This window comes from Anopheles aquasalis, chromosome 3 (genome assembly GCF_943734665.1).
Source record: "Anopheles aquasalis chromosome 3, idAnoAquaMG_Q_19, whole genome shotgun sequence".
Taxonomy (NCBI): Eukaryota; Metazoa; Arthropoda; class Insecta; order Diptera; family Culicidae; genus Anopheles; species Anopheles aquasalis.
The window spans coordinates 8937501-8964269 of record NC_064878.1 but is presented as its reverse complement, the minus strand read 5'-3'; the positions used below and the strand labels follow the sequence as shown (position 1 = coordinate 8964269).

Sequence of the window (26769 nt, the reverse complement as noted above, 5' to 3'; positions counted from 1 at the left end):
GGTATTCACTTCCGCCAACCACGGCAGCATGGCATTGTGGCACTGTAAACATCCTGGCGCTGGTCTTGTCTTGTCTTTTGTCTCCAGCCAGCCAGCCTGGCTGAATGGTGAAGCTATTCATGGGTAATGTGGCGACGTCGTCGTAAGTCGACGGTTGCATGGATGCACGCGCTCCAATCTCACCGAAGAGACCGCATCGATCCGCATCCCGGACGGATGAACACCAGTACGAGGGCCATCGTAGCGTTTAGTTAGGTCGATTGAGATGATTAAGTTAATTTAGATTGCAGAACAGAGAATTTGGGTTACGGGGGTGACAAGCGACCAACAGGGTGACTGGGTGCAGGGTGGGAGTGTATTCGGTGGCACCGACTATGCCGTAGATTACGTGTTTGCAACTTCGCCGGCACGCGAGCTATAATCGGATCGATTGCAAGCATCGCTTTCCATAATCACCTGTAATCCCGTGTTTTGATAAAATCATTCCATTCTAATGCTGGCATTTATGGTTTGGATAGCTCTGCTATTATACGCGTATGGGAGTATTCAATTCAATGAAGCTCTATCAAATGTGAAAGTTGGTAGATTAAAAGGAAATTATACATTCAAAATCGGTGATGTGTTATTTTGCTTGAGCTGAAGTCATTTAATGACGCTTAGCTTTCAAAATATTGTTACAAGTTTGACAATTTTTCATGTTTTGGTAGCATTTTTAAGGTAAAAAGTTATCACTCAATAATGGATGATCAAACCGGGTTCGTCGCTTAAGCGGGCAAGTCTTTTGATTCGGACCAATAACGATGCCCATCGTAGCTGCATGATGGGTCATCAGAAAAAAATGCAAATCAATGATCTTTTCATAGATTGTAAGTTTATTCACTGCTTGAGTTTTAGTTGAATATCCTATTTTTCGATTTGTGGCAGATTTTTGAAGTTGGAAAAGTGATGCTTTTTACGATTTCACCTAAGAAACCAAAAATCAATTTTTTTCTAAAATCAATAATCTTGTGAGTTTATTTTTGATTGATTCAAAAAATTTACACAATACTCTTGAAAAGATCAGCAATCTTACAAAACTATGAAAAATACATGTCACTAAACAAATATGTATCTAAGTACCTCTTAAAGCAGCTTGCTATAATTGAGCTACTAGATCAAACACTTCCAACTTGTAAAATGTCATACTTTGCTGGAAGAACTTTCGACTTAAAGAGTTCGACTTAAAGAGAACTTTCTCTACGTACATGTCTTCTACTGCTTTCTCGATCGATACAAAAAAATGTTCTACCTCAACAAATTCAGTTATCAACTATCAAGAATTTCGAACCAGTTCCGGTGCCTTGCTCTATTTCTTATCATTCTCGTGTGCTCCAACTGGGTACCGGCAACATCTTCATCTTCACAGATACAGAACGCAAAAGGGGGGGGGGGGGGGGGGGGGGGAACTACCATTCATCTACCGTTTGACTCCGGATGTTATGTATTTGCTACATACACACGTACACACAAAGACAGCATTCACGGAAATCATCAAACCGTCCTTTCTATGTTTGCACGAAAGAAGCAAACTTTCAGTCACGTACCGTACCGTCGGTCGCACCAGAGTAAAACATAAACGAAAGGGATAAAGAAATGTAGCCCCCCTGCTTCTGTCTTCCACTCACTGCTTTGCCCTAGCAGCCCCAACAGAAGCGCAAGGATGCGGCAGCAACACATTCCGGAAAGTGTCATTTGTTATCAAGAAACCGCGCGCTTGCCGGCCGGATCCATCTTGACCCGTTGCTTCCTCTTTGCTCTTTAGTTTTTTGCGTTTTAGTTCACAACCTCGTCTGCGCTGGCTCCACACGCCTGCCCTTCTCTCTTCCGTTCTTAGTTGTTTATAATTCCCTCTTTATTTGTGTGCCCGTGCGTCTCTCTTTTACTCCGTTCCATTGCTTGCTTCACAGAACTTTTTGTTCTGTTGTTTCTGCCTTTCTCTTGCACATAAAAGTGGCTACCGCTCGTCACACAGGACGTTCATTGTTGCCACGATGTATGTGTGTTTGTGTCCCGTGCAGCTCATTCTTCTCCATTATCAGCGGCGCACACACAGAGCACATGCGACGAACGTTACACGCGCGCCCGCGCACATTAAATGTCCCGCGTGTTTTCTTATGCTGTCTCGCCGCACGACCAGCAAGAGGTGAATAGGATCCCGTACGCAATAGGACCTCGTACTTCCGGAAATGTGCACAAGCGGGGGTCCCTTTTTACCCCTTTTTACTCTTCCTCATCTTTTGTTGATGTGTGCGATGTGTGTTTTGAAAAATGGTAACGATAGCAAGCTGCAAGATGTTGCTAAATGTCGCGCGACTCTACCAGACGCCCCAGATGATCGCGTGGTCATGTACACTACACCGCGCGCCTCATTTCCGTTCCGATACCACCGGAACGAGGGTGCATTTGTGGTCTGTTGCTGGGGAATGTACCGGCGCTTGTACTGGCGCACCGGCTGCACAGTCTGCTCGCCATAAAAGCTTCGAGCACATGAAGCGTGGGTCGTCGCGAATGCGTTAAGGATGCGTTTCACGTTTCCGGGCGTGTGTTTGCAATTTATTGTTTTTCACAAAGCAGAGCGTTTCCCCTCCTTTTCATTGTTTGAGTGTGTTTGAAGGAGACGCACATCACATTTTGTACATGGCGGCATTCTTAAAAGATAGCAATGAAAAATGCTTAGTAAAGAAAGTAAAGAAACTTTCGTTGGCTCTTATTTGGCGACTAGCGAAATTTTATTTCGAAACACCACGACCACGATTGCAACTTTATTTAAATCTCTTTGATCGTAGCCGTGCACATTAATACGTCTCCGTAACATTAATCCGTACATTAATACGTAATCCGACACCAGAGCGCCCTCTCGCAAGAGGAATTACACTGCGTACGCGGAATGGAGTTTGATTTGGAAGTTTCAATCCAGACCGCCCCGAGCTCGAGATTCCGTTTCGTCGGCTTGTTTATGGCCTCTCGGGAGTTTTGCGCGCACTCTTTTGAACCGTGGTGTTGCAACATCCGCTTCCGCTATCCGCCGCAGCATCAGCTAGCGATAATTAACACATTTTATTGTCGATCCCGGTGCTGGTGTGCTTGGTGTATGTGTGCCTGGCCTTAGGCCAACCCTAGGGCCTCCTCCCTTGGGGCAGAACCACTTCCATTCCATTAAACCATCAGCGGGCGCGTGAAGCTGGATTTATCACCTCATAATGTGTACCGTGATCGTCTGTTTCGTAGCGAGCGAGCGAGCGAGCGATATGCCGCGAACAATTGAGTTCCTTCGCTCCTCTGCGTCTACACCGGGGACCAACGTTCGCCATCTTTCCTTTGGGCTGCGTCTGCAAAAGAAAGCAAAGACCACGCCGAGCCTTTGACGCCCGGTTTGATGAAGATAGAATACGGCTAATTTATTTAGGGACCGCGTCGCGTCCACCACAATTCCCAACCGCCCTTTCCCGCGCTAGAAAAGGAGGGGTTTCCATCGTGGAAAATGCCCTCCCCTGCACGCTCTCTGTTCTCCATCATTCTCGCGGTACCACAGTACGACGATTCGTTGCGCCGCACAGTATTATCGATTTCACCCAAGGCAATCCCGGCGACCTTCGTCTTCAATTCCACGGAGCGAGAGAGGCCGGTGGAAAAGCAGGAAAAAGCGGGAAATAATGGCCAATTTTCACGCGGCGCTCGTGAAAAATAACGCAATACGACGGCTCGATTTCAGAGTCGGCCGTTCCAGAACTGGATGCTCTCATTCGTTCGTTCGTTCGCTCGCTGCTCATCAACATTTGTGTCTCGATTGGAACGATTGAAACTCGCATGGTGCCGGTGAGACCATAAAATACACTCTAAACACCTCGATGGAATAAGCTCCTGCTCGCGTGCGATCTCGAGGATTTAATGAGGTGCGAAAGAGATCCGAGATTGAGTGGCTGACGGTATTCGAAAGGGAAATGGTGGTACGCCGGTGAATTCCCGATCGATCTGTTACACTTTTTAATTGATTTCATTTGTGCTCCCGTTTCGATGGTACTTAAGTTGCTGATGCTGCTGCTGCTGCTGTGTCTTAATTAAGACAATCTTCTGTCGGTGCTGCCAGAGATTGGAACAGACCCCGACAGTGTCTTCCCTTCAGAACGAGCTCCCCTTTTTTGCTCAGAGAACTCTCATCTCACCTCAATTAAGATACTTTTGCTGACGATCTATCATCTTACACTGCCAGGATACCGTAGATTCCGTCGAAAATTCTGAGCCCGAGCTCCCGAGAATTCAAAATGTTTGCCACTTTTGAGGGAGCGCTTCAAGTGACGTGAAATGGGATCCGCTACACGCGCACCTGTTCGGTGACATGTTCGCGCGAATGTAATGCGCAACTTTGTCCTCTGACGAGCGCTTTCAATTGTGTACCCCGTGGGGTCCTCTCAAGGGTAAACTCATAGCGAACGCTTCAGCATCGTCGCTGGAATCACTTCTCTTTTCTTTTTCTTTTTTTTTTTGGTTCTGAAAATAATTCGTGCACGGCGATATCGATTTACATAACGTCAAAGTTTTATCGAAAACGAAATCGAACCTCTCGCCAAAGTTGACCCAAGTTGGAAAGTTAAACAATTATGCGGCAAATTTATTTCCATCCATTGATGTCGCCATGTTTTTTGTGCTTCTTTCGGAGGTGGGAGTTGGTTGGTTGGTTTTAAAGTGGCTGCGGTTGCTGCTGCTCCTACTCTATGACGAGCACACTGGCCGCTGTGTGAAGATTGTGAACTGCTTGCACCGTCATCCATCGTAAGGTGGGCTTCAATAACTTCTCATTCCATTCTCTCCCTCTTGGGCTCTCTAGAAGGGGAGAAAGAGAGACAATGTGGACACACGTGTGATTCCGAACCGGATGGTCGTTGACAGACAGGCCACACGAGAAAGAGAGCATGACGCGACTGTATCCGTCGTCTGAACTCATCATCTGTCAGAGCGTTGCAGTAGAAGGAGAAGCAGGACACCGGATACACAGTTGCGTCTTATCTTGCGAACCGAAAACGAAAGTCTGTCCTCTGGCTTCTGTCCTGGCACCACCTTAACTTGGGCGTTTTATTTTTATTTCATCGGCCAGTCTGGCAACCGGCCTACCGACCGGCGGGCTCCTGTTCCATCGTTGACGTTCGTCCTGAAATGTCAACGTGTCAGCGCGAGTGCGCCTTGGGTATTATCATTATCGTTTGCGACCGGCGGAGGCGGAGACCTTCTTGTTTTCTTTCGAAGAATTGTCAGCAGACTTACGAGAATCAACGTGCGTGTGCGCGTGTAAGTGTTTGTGCTGGTCGCTCATTGTAATCACGCTAATCTTGCCCCCATTCTCCTTTCCGTGACAAATACCATTTGCGAAACCTTCGCCATGACCTCCATGATGTTCCGTTCGTTGTCGCCGTCAGCGAACGAGATGACATTCATCTTCTGACCGGGGATCGAAGTGATGGTACCATCGTCTCCAAGGGACCTGAGGGGAAAGAAGGGAAAACAGAAAGATTATGCTAGTCTGGTCGAGGTTTTTGTTGGCCAGGACGTATTGTCCAGACTCCGGTTCCCTTCTCGAGGAAGCTCTACTTAGTGACAACCTTTTTGGCACCACCAACATTCCGAACAGGTGCCAGGAAGAAGAATTGAGGCAAGGTGGGAGGTGAGAAAAGCACAAAAGAAAACTCTCCTCCAAGTCACCTCTTGTGTGGCTTCTACAAAGTAGGGCCCCGGTCACAAAACGTTCGGGCAAATGATGACAAAAGATGAATTTCACTCACGCGGTCACGGCCCCCATCCGCGCAGCGCCACACCGTCCACGTGGATGAGATTTAATGAGCAGCTTTTTACTGCACCAACAAGCAGTCCGGCCCCCTTCGCTTTTTCCCTGTACCTTTTCCCTTCAACAACAACAACTGGGCGACTGACCAGCCGCCACCGGCGAGCGCTCGCCACAAGAACGCGCACAGCATCATCGCTAATGTCGTTAGAAGAAAAGAAAAAAAAACTGTTGGAAAGAAAAACGCAAAATTTTCTCCACAACTTAAAGCCCTGAGGACAGTCAAAAGGACGGACTCAGAAGGAAGGAGGGGCGTACGTCACGGTGTAGTTGATGGCCGTAGATCATCATTTCTTGGCGTGGAAATTTGTGGCCTCCGCTTAATGGTGCTCCGGTTGCTGCTGCAAGTGATGATGGTAATTTTATTCGCCTTCGCACAACGCAATTGCTGCGTTTAACTGGCACTACGTAGGAAAAAAAAGATATCTTAGAAGAGCTGTTCTGCGCGAGTACCATAGCCCCCATTGTTACAATTTTTTTTTCGATGGAGAGACAACATAGGTTTTGGGCCACAAATTGTTTGCGTCCCCCGCGGCAGACCAGCTTAATGCATTTTTAAATGGCTCATTACATTTTGAGGACAGGGTAACGGTAAAGATTTATTAAAGTGTTAAATGCTTTCACATTCACGCGGAACACGCACGCGGGATTCAATTAGAGACGACCTGCGAACTGGACGTTGCTATCGCAGATGTGTTATACAGGGAAACTGAAGTACTTTATTTGTTTTAGGATAATTTTTTTGGGCAGGTCTTTTATTATGGTGAACCTTTCAATAATATTGATCAAATCGCATAATGGAGTTTGAGATTCTTGGGTTTTTTTCGCTATTTCAATTTCTATTACAAACTCCCGGAAGTATGCAAGTAGGCTACCTGGCGCCTCCATCATCGTGCTTCGACAACAGTGCTCCATCATTATTTTTTCTCTAATATGAGTTTGAGGCCACTGTTCTAAAGAATTCATACAAATATAAAACCACTTTCGAACCTTCCAAATTCATTCAAAAACTTTCTCCGATTAAATTCCGATTCCCTTTTTCCAGAAGCCATTAGCATCGTTCGGGTGGGCTGATAGTTCGGAAACCACTGACCAATTACAGTGGAATCCGAAACCACTATTACACCAACCCCCCCGGGGGGCTCACTCTTAGCTCCATAATCGATCCAACGATTTGATCCATTTCCCTGATAATAACACTCCCTTTTTTCGCTTCGTTTCTTTTTTGCTCCTCTCTGGCACAGGAATCATACGAACGATGGCCACACTGGACCTGGAGACGAAGGCGAGCTACTGGTTAACGGTCTGTGCCCAGGATCAGGCCAGCGTACCGTTGCACTCCTGTGTGCAGGTAAGTGTCGACACAATGCCCAATCGATGGCCAAGCAAAACTCTAACCACTCCGTCTTTCCATTCCGCCATCGCGCCACCCCAGGTGTACATCGAGGTGCAGAACGAAAACGATAACGTGCCACTGACGGAGCAAGCCGTGTACTATCTCTCGGTGAAGGAAGGAAGCCTGCCCGGCACGGAAGTGCTGCAGCTGGTGGCCGAGGATAGGGATATCGATCCGTTGCAGCAGATCTCTTATCGCATTACGTCCGGTAATCCGGTGGAACACTTTGTCATCAACAGTACCAGCGGTAAGTGTTTACTTTCAGGAACGGGCGCTCAGCAGGAGTGCTTCAGCGACGTGGTTCTGCGGAGTTTATGGGAAAGATTAATGGTGCTCGGTATTTAATTACCCGTCGACAGTTTGTTTGTTGGCCCTTAGACGTTTGTTAATGCAGATTGGATTTCTTTTTTTGAATCTAATTTTGCATCACAATTCATTTAAGTACTTGCTTTTGTTGTTAATCTAAGATGTAGTCTGAGAACAGGAATGGTCGAGGCATCTGCTCGACAGACAAGATCCATTTCCATTTCTTTCGAAACGTTGCTTGCATCGACTCTACGTCAAGTGCCGGTTTTCCACAAAGGTTAACAAGAAAACTGGAATCGTTTCTGACCAACTCAGCTGGAAAGAGCTGCTTTCGGTGGAATGCTGTGGCCAGCGATGTGGACGTAGAGATGTTCATGCAGAGGTCCAGCCCAGTTACGGTCGATTGATCGTTACATGCCTCACTATGAATGAACGCCGTTTCTTCTCTATTTGAGGCTTAGGCCACTACCTTACTGGATGGACGGCCGGTTTGTGCACCTGGACAGGCACACACCGATTGGTAAAGCGTAGAACAGAAAAAAGGGCCCAGGCAGCTGCCTTTAGCTTATGGGATGATTTCGATTTAGAGCAACCTGCAGCAGGTTGAGAAGAAGTCTCACAATCGACGCAGGTGCAAGCCAACCCATCGCCACTACTCTTGTCTGATTCTTCGGAAAAAGGGTATTGCATTACAAATAGGAATGGAAATGAGATTTCCCGAGCCATCGCTTTTCTTGCCCCGGCTACGGCAACGGGAATGATGAATTATTTATGTTCCCTTTTAGAATAGCGGTAACCGGTGGACCGGTTGTGTAGCCTAGCTGGCTGGCTGGCTGGCTGGCTGGTTGGCAGATGTAACGCAGGTTCGTTCGAACGAAATGAGTGATGAAAGATGCACCACCACCGACCACCGACCGGCATATTTCTCAACGTTGTCGATCGGTTCTTGTGTGCAATTTTCATTTCGAAGCAAAACTCTCCATCGTCGTCGAGTGCCGCCTCGCTCCCATTCATTGATGCAAATATCGTGTACCAAAGGACCGTTTTCCATTTCGAATTCCCTTTCGTTCGCAGGACTGATAACAACAACCACCCGGAAGCTGGATCGTGAAACGCAACCGGAGCACATACTCGAGGTAAGGCTCTCTAAATCACTCGCTTTCAACCGAATCGCCCTCTCTTTCTCACTTCACTCCACTAGCAATGAGGAACAGTTCTTCGTACTGTTTTTTCTCATCGGCTGCCATTCTACCGGAGGGTAAAACTCGCGTAAATTCCCATAAAGTCTCTACCGCGCAACTGATTGCAAAGTACGGGTTCCAAGATTATCCCCGTGCTAGAACAGCTTCTTCGAATCCTCAAACGTTTGTGTCTTCATCACCATTGGCATGTCAGCCGATTCGCCGAATCGAGCGCCCCGCTTCGCTTCATTGGAATTCATTAATCGCGTTTGATGGCTAAATTAAAATTAAATTCATTCCAACCAACGCTCAACGGCGGAAAGATTAATTAGCTTGCTGGCGCACTGTCAACTCAGCTTTTTTTTTTTTTTTTTTTTTTTGTTCAAGGTGGAAATCGTTAAGACGAACTCCAAGGGTACAGCGGGGTGCGACTGCCGCAAACCAGTCCACGAAAGCCCCTGACCTTGGAGAACAGTGTGTGGACTTGCCCAAGAAGCTACCATATGGGCCATACCTCACTAAAACCACCTCGTTTCTCTTCCCCTGGTCCTTCCCGGCTGGCGCCTTCTTGGGCTACTGCTGGGAAGGGGAGAAAGGCTTAATTAGCCGACTTCATACGGTGGTAGCACATCATGAAGGTCTCTTATGGGCGTGCCCAGGCATGTTGTAATTTGCCCGGGCTTCCGCACCATAACTAGAATTGTCTCAATCATCAGCGCGAGTGTCTCGGCCCCTGATGTTCCTCGCTTGTCGAGTTCCCGCAGCTCCCGCAGCAGGTGTTCCCGTCGCTGCCTCAGCTGCCGCCGCCGCCTCACGAGCCTCTGCGCGGTCAAGGTTCCATTTCCGCTGCAGCTTTCCCATGATTTGCCGGCACGCACGGCTGACCTCCGCCCACCGCTCGCGGCTACTAAGGAGCTCTGCCTCCAGCGTATCCGGAGTGACAGGACGTTCCCCTCCGTGGGTTAGCTCCGCCCTGATGTCCGCGAATCTTGGGCACACGAACATTACGTGCTCCACGGACTCCACTACCCCTGGGCAGTGGGTGCAGTCCGAGGACCCCGCAATCTTCATGACTTCCAGGTACTCGCGGAAAAATCCATGTCCGGTGAGTACCTGGGTCATGAAGAAGTCCACCTGTCCGTGTGCTCGTCCAACCCACGCTGCGACATCAGGGATTACCCGGTGCGTCCATTTGGCGTAGCGACTGGCTCTCACCCCAACGGCTGCAGCGTCCCATTGGGACTGCCATTGTTCGAGAGTCGCAAGACGCTCACGTCTCCGGACGATCTGAACCGCTGTTGGTGCACGCTGCATGTGCAGGTGCACGCGCTGATCTTCCAGCAGCAGCAAACAAACTGGCGTCATTCTCGCGACCAGCACTATGTTCCAGTGTGCCACGGTGCGGAAAGCGCTTGTCGCAGCAATGGCCATCAGCCGTTGGGCTGCGTTCAGCATACCGGGATTACCCTTTTGCCTCACTGCACGCGCCCAGACCGGAGCCGCGTAACGCAATGCTGAGGTGGCCGCATTTGTCAGCAGCAGACGCGTCGTGGATGACGGACCCCCATGTCTGGGCATCAGGAACCGAAGTGCTCCCGAGGTCCGGGACGCCTTTTCCGTGGCGTACTTCACGTGCGGCTGCCACTGCAGATTTCCCTGCAGCACGACGCCGAGATAGCAGATAGTCTCCTTCGTGGTGCATTCCACGCCTCCCGCCTTGAACTTCAGCACTGTCAACTCAGCTGTTCGCGTTGAGTTTCCAGTGGCAGAAGGAAGGAGCTGCTCTCTGGTAAGGAAATGAAGATGGAGCATTAATGGAAGGAGATTGATTTTGTCACTTTTGATCGAAGATTTATAAGATTGAAGTATAAATTTAACAATAGTATTGGTTAACGTAAAAACCTCCGCGATGATAGAAGTATTATCTGCATTCCAATGCATAATTGAATGCAGTCCTGGTGCAAACTAAAATGATACGCACACAACCCGTCCATCGTTAAAACTTTTCAACCTCAAACTGCTGCTGAAACTCATGCGGTTAGGCTTTCGAATCTTGTGCTTGTTCGAATCTCATCACACGCCAATACCAGGAAAATTGTTCGCACAAGAAACCCAAACTCTGCTCCGCCCGGCTACTCATTAATCATTCGAAGCAAAAAAAATAATAATTTACCAACCACGGAGTTCTCCGGGGAACGTTCCCCGGGGCTCGTTGTAGTCGAAAGCAACCTTTCGTTCCCCGTTCCGTCCCAATGAATGAACCACCGCAATCAGTACCGGACCGTATAGTACTAACGTAGTGATGCCATTTTAATTACGCAGGTCCTGGTGATGGACAACGGTGAGCCGCAGCTCTCGTCGACGACGCGCGTCGTCGTGCAGGTCGAGGACGTTAACGACCATTCGCCCGATTTCGAGCAGAAAATGTACAAGGTCCAGATACCGGCCAACGCGCGTATCGATCAACCACTGTTCCAGGTAAGTCATGGTGTGATACTCGACGGCACGTGATGTTGCCATTCTGTTATCGTTGTTGTTGTTGTTATTGTTGCTGTTCTGTCGGTCGATATGTTTGTTGTATCCTGTTCTTCCTCAGCACGACAATCACGACCTGTTTGTGGTGCATGCGAGAGAGAGCGAGAGTCTCTTCTCTTTATAATCTTGCTCTCTCTCTCTCTCTCTGTCTACTTCGTTAATAGGGGTGGGAATTCGATAGCATCCCTTTCATGATTCATATGAGTCCTTATCGTTTCCTTCTTACCATTCTCTCTCTCTCTCTCGCTCATTGAAACACAATTCATTAACCAACACATTCGCGGCAATCACATCAGCATGACCTACATCTTTCGTTTGCTCGAATGTCACATTTCTCACTGCCTCTTCCCGGGATCCATCCGGATGTCACGGGGACACACATTAATCATGTTTGTCACCGGTTCAGCTCGTTCACCCAGTAATTTATTCTAGATTTATATTTTTCAAAATCTCTCCGCATCGGCAACGCACCCCTGGCCCGTGTATGGGCAGCCAGCCAGTGGTGCCAGCTGTTGCCACCGGGTGCTCCAGCACCGGCTGAGCCGTGATCAAGGATTTTGCATTTAACGTCCCTCCTGGAGCGTCACACGCGCGGACCACCGCACACGAGTGATTAAACTCTTTTCGGTGGACAACATTTTGAGGATTTTACGGTACTTTTCACGCGCACGATGACACAACCGATAGCGTGCATAAATTAAGTCGAAATTTCACCACAAAAGCGTGAGCACGTAGGCGCGCACATCGCACCGAAATCCACTATCTAAACACTGTGGCTGGACCCCAGCTACCGAAAAAAAAGACACAGAAAACGAGGTGGATAAAAGGTGCCGCGGCATAACTTTCGCAATACGGAATTATGCGGCGAGTGGAGTGGCCTAAGGGGCGTCACCAGAACCGAGCCACCGTCATTCCGGGTAGGATTAGTTTCATAAAGCGCTAATCCCCTTTTTTCGAGGGTTCCCAAGCCTCCCAAGTTTTGCTATTAAGGCAGAAAGAGAGGGAGAGGAAGAGAGAGAGCGCGCGCACTCACGTGAAAATGGCGCTCGTGGCAGTAGCAGGTGGTCTATTGTCCTTCGCAGGCCTTTCCCCGGGGGGAGGATGAGTTTTCGATTTTCAGCGAAACGTTGGCGATCGGTTGCTGGCCAGCAGGTGGCCAGCAACCATCCGAAAAGAGAGTGCGGTGGTCGGTTTGAGTTCTGTCGAATTAAACGGTGGGCCTACTTTCGGGCGCCAACTTGCCATCAGCTGTGCGTTCTCGACACCTGCACATTTGCACCTTTTGCTGCTTTGCTTTCTGATGGTAAAACCTCGTGCTACGCTGAAGCTCACACCATGAGACCGTGAATCCTTTTTGTCCTTTCTGACGAACGGCGCTAGGTCCTGATTGTACGCGAGGTCAAATCCAACTGGCTCAATGGTCCAATGGTGCTGGACACACCCGTGTCCCACTCTCATTAAAATCTCATTTAGCGGGCAATAATAACATCCGGGACATTGGACGTCCCGAGGCCAGCCGATGGCCAATGGCACTGCTTGGAAGTGGTCAGGTCGAGCGAGCGAGCGGGTGACATCGGACCGACATTCAACAGCAAAGGACTTTGAATCCTTTCCACCACCAGTCTTCTGCATGACCGGTTCGCGGTGAAGTGGCTTCGGCTTTGTGATGATGGCAAGGGAAATATTTGGAAACTCGGACAGCCCCTTCTAGGAAACAGTGGGCCGGGCGCTCTCGGTGCCTTTTGGCACTGGGAGAATGAAATTCTGACCGGGAAATGATGCCGGGACTCACAATTCCCTGTAACATTCCGTCCCGTATAGCCTCCTTGGAGCTGCAGCCTTGATGCAATCTCATCGCAATGGCAATCCACTCCGCACTTGCGTAAACAACTTCAACGCAGTGGGCCTGGTAGTGGGATGGCATTTGTTGAACATTTTCTGAAACAAGGCAAACACGGAATACAAGCGATGGTTGCTTGGATCACCACCAGAAGGCAGCGTTGAGATGTTAGAAGGAAAGATAATAATTTGCCATTTTTTATTTCAACTTTTATGAACGATTGTTACTTTTATAAAACAGAATATTTGCTAGGAATCTCTGTTTCTCTTAGCTGCAAACTCTTTGTTAACGAACAAAAATTACAGTAAGAAAAAACCGCGCCAATAACGCTAATACAAGCACGATTTTTGTGAATATCTCTATGCATAACATGAGCGTCTATGGCAGTCTTTAAAATGCCTGAAATATGCCCAAATCCGCCAGCACCATCCGCTGCCATCAGGCGGAATATTAAAACAGAAAACAAAATACAGAAAAAACCCACGCGCATCGGGCTACCGGGGATGTGTCATTCTGTCATGTTCCGTACGATGAATAATTCAATCCGGCCTCAGCAGCCTCCCTCTCTCTCTCTTTCGTAATTAATTTCTTCCATCCGTTCGTCCTGGGCCGACCACCGGTGCACCAGCCTGGTTCACGGGTCATTAAGTAATGAGCGATGAAAGCGATGACCCCAGGTAGGCAATGAAATGCAAAGAAGGAACTCTCTCTTTCTCTCTCTCTTTCGGTGTGTGTCTGTGGCGTCAGTTCCTGAGGCCTCACCCCCTGCCAAAGAAAAAGCCCGAATGATTTACCGACGGATGTTATTGATGTTGTAGTAGTTCCACTTGTGCGCTCTCGCAAGACATTCCATTAGATCACACGCTGTCTCTTCGCTAGCGGCGGTGGTGACAATTTTCCCACGAGACTACTCCCATCTTAACGTAAGACACCTCCACTCCACTACCGTACGCATTTCCTCTCGCCGGCACCACGATGGCGAGTGTGAAGAAGATGAACGGTCAACGGAGCAACTGATGGGACGGGAGAAGGAAACTCTTTGGTTTGATTAATTGAATGATAAAGCTCCTCCGGCGGCCGGTGGAGAGCTTGGTTCGAGTTTGCCGGCCGTACGGCAGTTGAATTTCAATTAGGAGGACCGCTCGGACTTGCCGCCACTACCACACATACCAGCGTAGTGGACGTCGTCCTCGGAGCGGATCTTGATTTTTCTCCAGGCGCCTCCATCGCTCAGCCTAAAGCTTCGTGTACTCGATTCGAGTGGCATAGCGTGGAGAAGAGAGAAGCAGAAGTGGAAGTGGAGGGTGAAAGATTGATGCGACCGGATATTGGTAGTAGTAGTCGCTGGACAGCGATAGTAGTTAGGATGATAAGAGAAGTCATTTTCCGGTCGGACGGACCAACGGACGGACAACAACATTGCTTGCGTGCGTGCCTAGAACGGAAGTAATTACTGGACCCCCCCCCTTCCCCATTGAAGACACGCTCTCACTCGCTCTCGCTCGATCACTAATTAAAGCCAAACAATCCGTTACACTTACCAAACTCTTACGCCAAAAGAAAGCACACTCGAGGTAATTCGGTCAAGATCCGGTTCCTCCGGGAAGGATATTAAATATCACAACGAAGATTGTGCTTACCAGGAGGCAGCATAACCATGCTTATGGCTCCCGCAGCTATTTTTGGGGTGGAAAATCTTAAAATGCCAGATATTTTTAGCGTCACGCCACCTCTCGAGCCTCGATCCTTTACACTTCTTTGTCACCTTTTCCTTTTTTTGCGGAGAGAGAGAGAGATGACTTCGAGAGCGAGAAATAAATCACCAGCGGGGCATAATGCGTTACTGCGGGCTTCCCAGCGCCTTCCCAGCGTTGCTCTGTGCCAGCTTCTTCCCCTTCTAGGCGCCACCGGAGCAAAGAGTGAGGAGGGATCCGCCGTTAATTACAAAATGCTGCTAAATTATGCAAAATGCTTACACGTGGAGCAGGTAAAGCATTTCAAGCTCGTGCTTTTCCCGTGCTTTCGTGCCTTGGAACAGGGCCGGGCGTTTGCTGAAACGCAAAAATCAGGCACAGAAGGAGCGCGCGAGAGAGAGGGAAAAAAAGGCATGAAACATTGAAACAACATTGTAGGCCCGGATAAGGATGGGTGGGACCAGGAGCGGGAGCGGGGTTGAATAATGTATCGCCCGGGTTCACATACAGTGTTCCTCTCGTGTTTCCCTCTCCCACCGTCGTCTCTCGAGGCCTGCACGAACTGAACACACAAAACCAGTGCCAGCGAGCCGTGATTTCGAGTGCGGCCTAGGGCACTAGTCATTCACACCGTACCAGACCGTAGCACCATCATGATCACACATCCGACAGCGTGTAAAGGAAGCAGCAGCAGCAACCAGAGAGAGGAGGAGAGAGAGAGAGCGAAGGGGCTGCGATGTAGTGCGTGCGATCGCACACACGTTAAAGCGCTATCTGGCTAGTGCAGGGGCTGCATTATTCAAACATCAATTACGTGTTATTGTAGCATAAATTTCCGACTTAATTTTGCCCACCCTTTGGCGCACACCAGTGGCTAGTTTGTCCAAATTTGCATTCAGTGGCATCCGGTTTCCGGGTGCTTCCGGAGCACGGTGTCGCTGTTGTCGCTCGCGTTGTGTGTGATGGATTGTCGAACCAAACCAATGGCCCCCGGTGCAGGATATGGTGGTCTCGTGGCCACCCCGACATGCACCCTGTTCCGTCACAAAGTTGTTTTTCGATTTTCGGCGAAACCACGCAATCTCACGCGGGGCGTTTTCGCTGGTTTGTGCTATGCTGTCAAAAGATGATGAAATTCCAGTTTCATTGGTAGCACTGACCACTGGTCAGGAGGCCAGTAGAGTCGCGATGGCTGTGACTCTGCGCTAGCGTTACTGGTGATGCTGCTGCTGCTGCATACCAGAACACCAGAGATTACTATGTGATAGAGTTTGACAGGATGCAACAGACCCCACAGTCTGTGCCAGGCGCAATATCGATGCAAAAACCCTTTTCCGCTGCGACTGCGACATCAAGCCACGGTTCGATGAACTGGAAGAAAGGACTAAAATGGGAAACTTCCGCCCTTTCCCTTACGGTCGAGACGAGCGACTCAGCCAGACAGCAACACAAAAACACAGAAAAGAAAGGAAAAAGAGGTTTTGCAAATTTCATCCCTTCCGGTTGGCTTCATCGGAAAGACATGCAGAGTCCAGTCCAGTATCCTATCGTCATCGGTAATCGGTTGTGACAATGTATGGGTTGATCCGGGCGGACACTGTTTGCGCACTGAAAGTGACAAGTTATTAGAAGTTGCACTGCACAGTTTGGTTGTTCGCCACATTCACTCTTCAGCATTTGGAGTGACTTCTAGTAACTTATCACCCCAGGCTACAGAAAGGAAACCGGAGCTCAGCAAAAACAATCTTTCCTGCCGTCGATCGATGACCTACAAAAAAGGAAAGCATGCAAAGAGACTGTCACGAGCTTCTCATATCACGCAGTCAGCGTCGACGACGATGATGACAATGGGGGTGGAGTGATAATCATGGTTACAATGATGATACTGTCACCGTGCATAACACATACCACGTTCCAGGATCAGTCCAGACGACGGTCCAGTCTCGAGCGCACATGTCGCTCTTCTCACTTGGTCGCGCGCCCCCCCTTCGCTGCCCTTTTGCCGTTTGATGATGATTATGATCTGTGAGTGCGAGTAATGACACGTGTCCTGCGGGTTAGTTCCGGTCTGGTGGCAGTAGCCGGTGTTATTTGTACCTTGTGTGGTGGTCCAGCATGTCGGGAGACCAGGACCAAACGAAATTAATTATCAAACGCAACGACGTAATGGCGTGTGGCGTGGCATGTACGGCGCTCTTCTCTAGTACCTACTTGTATCACTTTACCGTTAACGGTGGCACCAGCAGCAATACCATTGTCATCGAGTGATCGTCTATCTGGATCTAAACGATGAGAAGCGTAATTGAAGCGGACACCACCGGGCGGTACCTGGGAACTCGTCCTCCATCATCAGCTCATTGATAGCATATTAGTGAGCCTGACCGTGGCCCTTCAGTGGCCGCTTGTCCGAGATACCTATGATTACCGAGTTGATTGGATTGGATTCGTGGAAGTGTTTTCCGAAGAATTTATTATACAAAATGTGACATTTACTGAAGGGGCGTGCCTTAGTTCCTGGTAAACGCATTTAAGGTTCTCACAACTAACACACGGGAGCACACAAACACAAACATGCACACCATTGCATTTCGCTTCATTGCAGATCCATAACACGCACACCCACAGTTCAATATTTATTGTTTAATCGTGGTAATTTTCCCCATAGACGTTGATTTAATCCATCAGATTTTTGGATCTCGGCCAACAAATTGATGTAATTTCGTCCATGGATTTAGGCTTTTCTTTTCTTCTCCCTTCACTATTCCATATTTCGAGTGTGGTGGATAAAATGAACGTCTATGGGGCGCTTTCTTCATGCGCGTGGGATTCGTTCTAAATCAAAGCTGATAGCATTTCTCATCCTGTCTCATGTCCGCTTGTCTGTACACATGGCTTGACCATCACGACACATCGTCCATCGCCCATCGCCCATCGCTTGCAGCCTCTCATTCATATGGTTAATGTGCTTGTTTGCTACTGATCGTTGTCAGTGTGGCAGAAAATGGGGCGAAAAAAAAAACTCAAAACTAAGCAAATCCCTAAATTGTATCTATATTTCCTTTTTTCATTTCACCTGTGGTGGTGTCTGTTGGGCGCTTCTTCGCAAAAATCGCAATCGACTCCCAATTCGGCCGCAACCGCCAATTATTTGCACTCCACCCCCCCCAAAAAATCGCGACACACAACACACTTACACAAACGATTGGGGGAGGGGCGCAGAACGATTACGCTAGCAGCGGTTACGGAGCGCCACCACCGGACCTGGAGCTGATCGAACCGATGCTGTCCGATCCGGACGCCGGCCTGGACGATGCGACGGCGTGGGAAACGTTTCCGGAGCGGAACTTTGACGATCTGCAGGTCGTCTTTCGGGTAATGATGATGATGAATGCAGCTGCAGCATCACGATCATCATCGAGGCTGATGATGTTCAATACCATTTTCATTCCTCTTTCTCTCGTTGTTCGTTCTTGTGTATCATCGTCACTGTTTTATGCAGTTTTTCCATCACGTTGAACACTTTTTCGCTTTATTAGCACTCTTTCTATTCGCTTCTAAATGCAAGATCATCTCAACACTTTTTTCGTTTGCTTTTCTAGATTTTTTAGTGTTATCCTCCATTCACGAGTATTCTGCTAACTTTTATTGCTTTTTTATTGCTTCGAGGGACTAGTTTCTTAATAATTCGTACAAAGCACCGCTTCCGAGTTAGTTCTTAAGTGGTTACTCTAGATTGCTGCACCATAAATCTGCTCCCATAGCCTGCTTCGCTCACACTCAAACCACAGAAACACCGTTTCTGTCGAGTTGCTGTCAGTGACAATTCCTTTACAGACACTTCAGACCGACCAACCATTCACTGTCAATTGCCGGCTTTATGAAATCAATGTTTAGGCGTTAACACGCGAACGATCCATCCATCCACCGGTACAAACACGATGTCCAGCCAGCCAGCCAGTGGGTGTCTCGTTCTATTGACTGCGCGCCCCGTTATAATCCGCTTAATATTGGTTTACATGGGCTGGGGCAATCAAACGCGACCGCGGCCACCGTACGACGGTCACATCTGGGCGGTCTCATAAACAAACAAGCTATTAGCATCACACACACATACAAACACGCACGCACACAGACATGAGCCATGATTTACAACCGGCATTCGGCAGGATTTGTGACACTTGATGGAGCTGTAGCGGGGATTAATGGGTCGCGGAACCCACCAATTTGCTCCGCTGATGGATATGAGCGAGATATCGGTAGGCAAAACAAGACCATAAAGTCGTTGTTGCAGGACACGCGCTGCATGTTTAGTGGAGGAGGACGCTGGCGGATTCCAATCAACTCCTCGTTCGCCGGCGTGCTCGCTTCATCGCTTGCTAATTTGTTCGCTAGCTCATTATGGACAACCGTTGGTGGACGTGATAAGATGGGCAACAAACGACAACGACTTGTATCGAAGCGGATGAGAGGAGCAGCTTGAAATGATGGTCCTTCTCGATTGGCGATGAAATCGTTCCTTTGAAAAGAATGTTCTGGTGAACCGCCCCCCATAAAAGATGTGCCCTGAGCTCGGAACTAGAACGAACGGCACTTCCGCTCTTCGCCTTAGATCTGAATTCTTCCTCACCCGCCGGTTGTACCGGCCCGCCGCCATCGTTTCTTGCTAAATAGTTTACCGAAACCCAGCATGTGGTGTGGACCGAGAGGTTTTAACCGCTTTTCTTTTGCTTCGTTCCTCCTCAAAAGGCTGTCTAGCATCAGACAACCCCGAATGGGGGCCAGGGCTTCACTTGGAAAGCGATCATCAACCGCAAATGTTATATCGCTATCAGCTCCGCTGTCTTCGGAGACGGTACGGTCTTCTGTCCCGGAGGTTGGTCACTAGGTCCTTCCGCCGCAAAGACGGCACGTCAGTCAGAGTTGCTTCTGCAACAATTTTCCCCCTTTTTCCTCTATTCTGCAGAATATATAGGGTCCGGTAACGGCCATCGTGAAATACATATCCGTGTATCGCTTTCCACCCTTCCGAGGAACTCTGCGGCGCATTGTGTCCATTTTGCTAGGTCTGCCCACTGGTGCTGAATGATGCAGGTGGCTCATTCACATTGGCCACGAGGAGAGGGGCGCTTTGCACTCGACTGCTTGATTGGTTTTCGGTTTTCCAAGGGCTGCACTTGAAGGTTTTTCCGTTCCGTTCAGGACCTTGATGGACTGGAAGCCTGTCCTGGTGCTGCTGCTGCTACTGCTGCTGCTGGTAGCAAACACCTTTGGCCAGGGGATGAAAGAGCGACCAAAGCGCTCGGTATAACCATATCCGACCGAATCTCATTGCGGTGCGGTTGTGGTGACGCCATTTAAGCAAGAGTCCTGTGTGTCGCCCCTCTAGTGGAAGGATATCGAATCGCTTATCGGCCTCGTATTACGAACGGTACATAAAAGTGTATCCGTGTGGTTGAAGTGATTCCTGGAAGGTCCGATGAAGCCTGCCAACTTGACGCTCTGCTGATGAGATTGTTCAATTTTCGTCAAATTCTTTTGTGGCTTCCAGGGCAATTCCTCGCTAGTCTATCCATAAAGAGCACAGACCTATGGTCAGCATTCGTACCATTGGTTAACTAAATTCGAGCACGCGATGCATTGCTGATAATAGATTACAGATAATTGCGTACCCCTGGAGAGCCTAACTGTCAGTGTCAGGGAACCATTTCACCGGAATTCTTCCACTTTGCACGTGGAGCATCCCAAAAAGATCTATGAGACGAGATAGCGCCTGGTTTGCCCGAAACGTGGTCCGCAATAAATTGATGACCAATCAATTCCAGTTGCCATCGCATCAGCTATATGACAGCGTCACTAGCGCCAATTTTTTGTGTGGATCCAACACGGCAATCCAAGCAGCCATTGTGATTCCATCTGTCACCTGTCAAATGCCCGTAAAACCCTGAGCTAGACGACTGAAGCGAGATGCAGCACTCCATACCACCGTTACTCTTGCGTCACTATCTCTCGGACAACATCGAAAACCTGAACCTGAACCTACCCCCCGGCCCAACAGTTCATCGCGGCCGCCCTTAACGCTTGACCCTTTAATCACATCCAATTAACGTTTCGCGCGTGTTACGCGAAATCAAATCTGCATCGATTAAACATTTATATTCAATCTTGCCTGACCTGAGCCCCGACTCTGGGGGTGCTGCAGCTGTCATTTATGACAAGCGCGCCGGATGATGATGGCGAATGGGGCCGTGGAATGGTGCACCACGCCACGCGACAAATGCACCGTGACCATACACGTAACAGGACGGAACGGAAACCAAGTGAACCGTGCTCTCGTGCTCTCGTGCTCGTCGTCCTTGTTGCTGCTGTTGCCGCATTGTTGTTTGTTGCTTCGTTGACATTTATTTCTTTGACAGATTTACGGTTGACTGATTTGACCTGGGGTACAACGTCATCAACCCCCCCCCCCCCCCCCCCCACAGCATCACCAATTCCCTGTCCGCGATGTAGCGTGTGCAGCGGTTGCTTTGATCGATCAACCATCGCGACCGTCGTCGGCATCTAGTAGTTCGTTCGTTCGATGTCCGTTGTTCGACCTAGCATGCTGCGTTCAATCGATGCCACTGACCATAAAGGCCATCATTATAATATACTCGGTCGATCAATGTTTAGATTTACCGATGGGAAAGGCGTGGTGGGGTATGAAAAGGCATCCAGCCATACATCCCGTTCGGTGGGTCCCTTTGTTCGTCTCTGAAATCATGGCCGTCATGGTAACACTGCCATCGAGCGCATAATGCTTGAAATGATGTTTTGCTTACCTTGCTCACTGCCCCCGCCGCGGGAGGTGGATGCCAATAATCCACCACCTCACCGGGGTTGTTGTTTACCTAATGAAATGAATGGTTACAACAACGAGCCCAGCTTAAGCTGCCAGTACTAGTGGCCGTCCCTATTGAAACGCCGCAATAATTCGAGTTCACTGGACCAAGGCCTCTCTATTCTTGGTAGTTTTGGTTGTTGACCATGTAAACAGTGTTGGTAAATTACCTGACCGAATGGAGGGCGGTTGGATTACTATTTGATCCTTCTAACCAACCAACACACTATTCATCATGCACCATAACCAGCGAATCATATGTTCGATGCAGCTCGATGGTTTATGATAGGGATTTCAAAGTAATACTAGCTTGCGGGCCGCAGTTTAAAGTATCAGTCAGTCTGTGGACCATTTCACCACATAATTTGGAGGTAGCCAGTCACAGAACCGGGATAACGAAATTATGAAGCTCCGTTGCCGAAACCATATGATGGAGGCGCCAGGTAGCCGGTATAATTGCATACTTTTAGGGGTTTGTTGTGTTGAAATATTGAAAATTTTTTTTCTTCATTCAATTTTTCAATCATTACTTTCATTGCAGATACATTATTGCAACACAATAGAATTACGTGGGCTTTCCTTTGCCCCAAACTATGCGCTCCGTATCGCGATCGAAGCTACATCATTTGTAGATGTCAGATGATTGGCTATTTGAGGGGCATTTTGTTTGACTTCCGTGCAACTGGTTGCCTTTTCACAGATTAACTGAATCCCAACATGCTAAGATTGAAAAGTCAAACTGGCTGCCCACTTACCGTGCCCGGCGCGTCGCGTACACACTGAGCAGAAACAACACATCAACTCCTCGCCTCTATTAGAGCCACTAATTACTCCCTCTTTGACCATATACATAAATACGGAGCACCATACCATCCCTTGGCGTAATGAATGCAGTTCTGGCGGCACTCTCTCTCAAGATGCACGCCGTCTCGCTACTTTGTGCTCGTTGCTCCCGTGCCAAAGCTGTTGCATCACTCGCACGGATTCACTGCTCGCATGTTTCGCTTGGGGTAGCGCTTGATGCAGCTGCAGCTCAATTAAGGTGCTCCTTTCAGAGTGACATGCACACCAACACATACTGAGATACAGTGGCCGTGGGGTGCAGTTTATGATGCCAAGCGTGTGTGCGCGCGCTCTGGTGGCGCAGCATCAGAAGTTGGAAGGAGGAGTGGCACCCCATTCGAGTGGATCCAGTGCAGTGGCATTCGTAATGACCACTCCCTGCGCCCCTCGGTTTGTGCCTTGCCTCGTGGTGCGTGGGTCGTCCACTGTTTTACATTCCGTGTGGATGCTTAATTTACCAGCGAAAGCAGAAAAGCTCGGCGTTTTCTCGAGAGGGATGATACAATTTCGAAATTCGACAGACCAGACAGGTTCACCGGGGGCGGAGACGCTGATTGCATTACCATTCGGAGCAGTAGCATCGTTCAACAAGCGTGCCACATCATGATGCATTGCGCCTTCCTCCAGGGTGGTGGTGGTGTACCAAAGGGGACCAGTGCCGTTCCGCGTACTAATGCCCATCTTCTGGACAGGTGCAATGTACAGTACGGGGTATTCAGGGGCCCATTTCCATTTAAAGAGCTTGGCAGAATGTTTACCTAATGAAGGTGATTTATAGTGCATTCACTGGGCACTAGGACACCTGATGAGTCCGTTTTTTATCGCTACAGCATAAGTTCAGGTGGGAACAAAATAGTTCTCAGTCCATTCATTGCGACTATCCCCTAGCTACTGCCCTGATGAAAGTTGTTAAGCTGCAACTAGAAGTCAATTCAATTCAGGGTCCCTAAGCTCTTTAAATGAATTTTCAATCCCCATTCATTCTCAGCAGAGGATGAGCTTAAGCTTCATCAAATATCGTATCTTCCTCCACCAAAAAGGTTCTTAACTCGGGGTTTGGACTTTAAGGAAGCAGCCCACGGTTTAAACACAAAAAGATCCAATTTTTTATTCACCGAAAAAAGGGACATCTCATCCATCCCTTGCCGTGATATAGGGGGAGTCAATCTTCGAAGAGTGAACGCACAACCGGGACTTAACTTTTTCGTGCATTTGTTCATCTCTATTGTGTGGTGTTCGGTCCCCGCCCTGCCCTCCGTTTGTTGACGTTTGAAGCGAAGCAAAAGAACGAACTTGCGGGTCCCGGAAACCGGGGTTGCTACTTTCTTGTGGGTCACTCGGACCACGCACCACGCAGCACCTTCATCAGTGTCAATCAAAGCGAGGATTTGGACTCAAAAAGGACCAATAAATTATGTATGAAAAATGACAGTTTTTTTTGCATGGTGCCCTCGGTTAAAGCCTATAAAACTACAAGGCGCGAGAGAGAGAGAGAGAGAGAGAGAGAGGGAGAGAAAAGGCAATCCAAAGGAAAGATTTAATTTTTTATTTTCCCTTCCCCCTCTGCACGGAAGGACGTGGATCCCATCAGTAGCCCACCAGTTTCCGGGTGATCCAGGATCCGGGGCTGACGTCGGTGTCCGGTGCTTGTTTACTTTTGACCTCTCACTATACTGTAAGCCTCGAAGAGGGGCGGATCACGGCGTTCGCATAAGATTACTGCACGGGCCTTCCAGTGGTCCCTAAATTTGCGCTTTAGTGCGGCAAATAGGATTATGATGGGCATTTGATAGGCTGGCAAAGGACTGTTTACTTATGTGTCACCAGTAGTGGTGGCCTGGGACGAGAAGTGAATGAAGAGATTGAATCCAGACCCCCACAAAACCCTTCCTGAATTAGGCTGCCACCGGGAGGTAAAGCGACAACAGCAAGACGGAAGAGGCGCAACTTTAAATTCGTTTACCAATGAATCACGGCTTTCCAAGCGAGGTCATTCAATTTCTGAGTTTCTCTAAGCTCTAGCTTCGTTCTAAGCGATCGTTTCAATGCAAAACTAATGCCACCAAAAGCGGAACGTGCAAAAAGTGCAACTCAACTTGGTGCATAAGATCATTTCTACCGAAACCAGAGTTCCTTCGTAGTAGTTGCAAGACCCATGAACCTTTTGCGCACACAGGAACTGAGCAACATGTTTATGGGCAGCCATAAATTGGCATAAACGAAATGGTGGTATAACCGTTCCCTTCTGGGCGCTCGGTACAAAGCTGCAACTGCGTCGTCGTCCTCTAGGACACTCTCGTGCACTCCAAGATGAAGCTGGAGAAAGAGAGACCGGGAAAGAGAGAGAAAGAGAAAGAGCGGACACGCCATGACGGGATGAAGGATTCAATTGTCGCAAATAAAAAGCTTACCATATAAATAGAACAATATTTGAAAAGCATCCCTTATTACGTATGCAGAAACGTCTGCGTCTGCAAACGTCGAACGACGAACTCTCCCACCTCCTAATAGATCGTTTGGTGGGATGAGATTTTTTCCCGGAGGAAGAAGCACAAAACGAAAAAAAGGGGAAAAGAACTTCCCGACCAAACACACAACACTGCACGAATGGTTGTGGTGATGCGTTTGTCGTCGTTGTTCTGTTCACAAGAGACATGGGACACGCGAAATGGAACCACGAACTCGTGTCTTTCTACATGCAGCCCATGGCCGGCGAGGGAACGATGTCACTTATGATTTTATGTCGCCAGCACCCGGACCGGCGAGGCGAAAAACGCGAAACACCAACGCCAAGCTGGAAGCGTATGTTAATGCACGGGGTGGCCACCCATAAGAAAGGGCTCCACCGGTGGGAAGGCTGAGGTGTAGCTCCAGCTCCAACGCTGGTGCCATCAACTGTCTCGTCGCCATTTGCACTCTGTTTTACTCTGGGTGGAGGTGGAAAATGGTGCAAACAATGCAAGGGAAGGAGAAGGAGGAAAGTCAGTTACGGGACGTGTGTCATCTTCACTTCACGATTCCATGGAACCGTGCGCAGACCCCCGGCAGACGATGATGACGAATGGGGCGCTCTGTGTAGCTGGGAAACCCATTTGTGTAAGGGTGCCGCCTGGTGTGCTAGACCTGGTGAAGGAAATCCGTATTCACAGAACCACCATCACATATTCGCGGGGGAGCATGGGTGTTAAATCTTCGCCGGAACAATATCCCTTTATTCGCGGCGCCTCGATTGAGCTCGCGAGCTGCAATGGAAGACGGCTACGTTTCCATCTCCTGATGCTCGTTAAAGGAGAAGAGGACACTATGGAATGTGTCTCTGGCGAGCACACATCGTTCACGATGAAATTGTGTTACTTTGAAATGTTTGTTATTTGAATAAAGAATGTATTTCCGATCTGCGCTCCCCTGCACTCTGCACGGAGAGCACTGTGTGAAGGGCGCCCCTGAACCGGTTCACCATCAAAGCACTTGAATTGTTTTGCTCGAAGATCTCACTCGCACTCAAGGGCCACTTCCCCCAAAAAAAAAGGGATGAAAGGAGCACGAAGGAAGATGGAATTGTGTATCAATTTGAGTCACAAAATTGCACTAGAGCGCGTGCCAAGAAAGGAATGCTTTCCAGCACGGGGACCAGCAACCAGTGACAGATGGCTCCCGTCTTGGTAACGACACTGTTCGTCTTCAAAGGAAGTCCGCACTCTTGACGGAAAACCCCGGGAATAACTTACCGTACGGTTGATAAATAATCAATCGGCAGCTTGTGTCGCGCGCACAACTGTGACTTGCGTCAGGTGTTCTTGGGATGCGACTGAGGGTTGCGAACGTTCTCTTTCCTTGTTGTACCTGCTAGAATCTGTTCCACTTCCGTATCTTTGCACTGGAATGAATTATGAATTTCCCGTTTTCCTTTCCGACACTTTATTCTCTAGTTGTCGTCCCGCTTTTGACAAGAAGCTCTATCTAGCCCGCTCCACTAATCTGACACATGTTCTAACACGTCACATCACAGGTACTGGCCACGGATAAGGACATCGGTGAGAATGGGCGCGTTTCGTACTCGATCAAACCGGGCCGTGGTAAGGCGAAGAAGTTCCGCATCGATCCGGACACCGGTGTAATCTATGCAGCGCGCACTTTCGACGTGGACACGGAGTACGATCTGTTGGTACGTGCAGAGGACCACGGTGAACCGAAGCGTTCGCAACAGGCACGTGTCGTTGTATCA

At 48.8% G+C, this 26769-nt stretch overlaps 1 protein-coding gene across 1 annotated transcript in view; it reads left to right on the top strand.

The window, feature by feature from the left end:
- LOC126578251 (fat-like cadherin-related tumor suppressor homolog) overlaps nucleotides 1-26769 on the top strand; it is a 197866-nt gene that overhangs the window by 143431 nt on the left and 27666 nt on the right. Inside the window, 5 exon segments of the mRNA XM_050240621.1 lie at nucleotides 7117-7223; nucleotides 7308-7515; nucleotides 8649-8710; nucleotides 11078-11233; nucleotides 26554-26769. The exon segment at nucleotides 26554-26769 is cut by the window's right edge and continues 148 nt beyond it. Coding sequence (XP_050096578.1) covers nucleotides 7117-7223; nucleotides 7308-7515; nucleotides 8649-8710; nucleotides 11078-11233; nucleotides 26554-26769 — 749 coding nt within the window.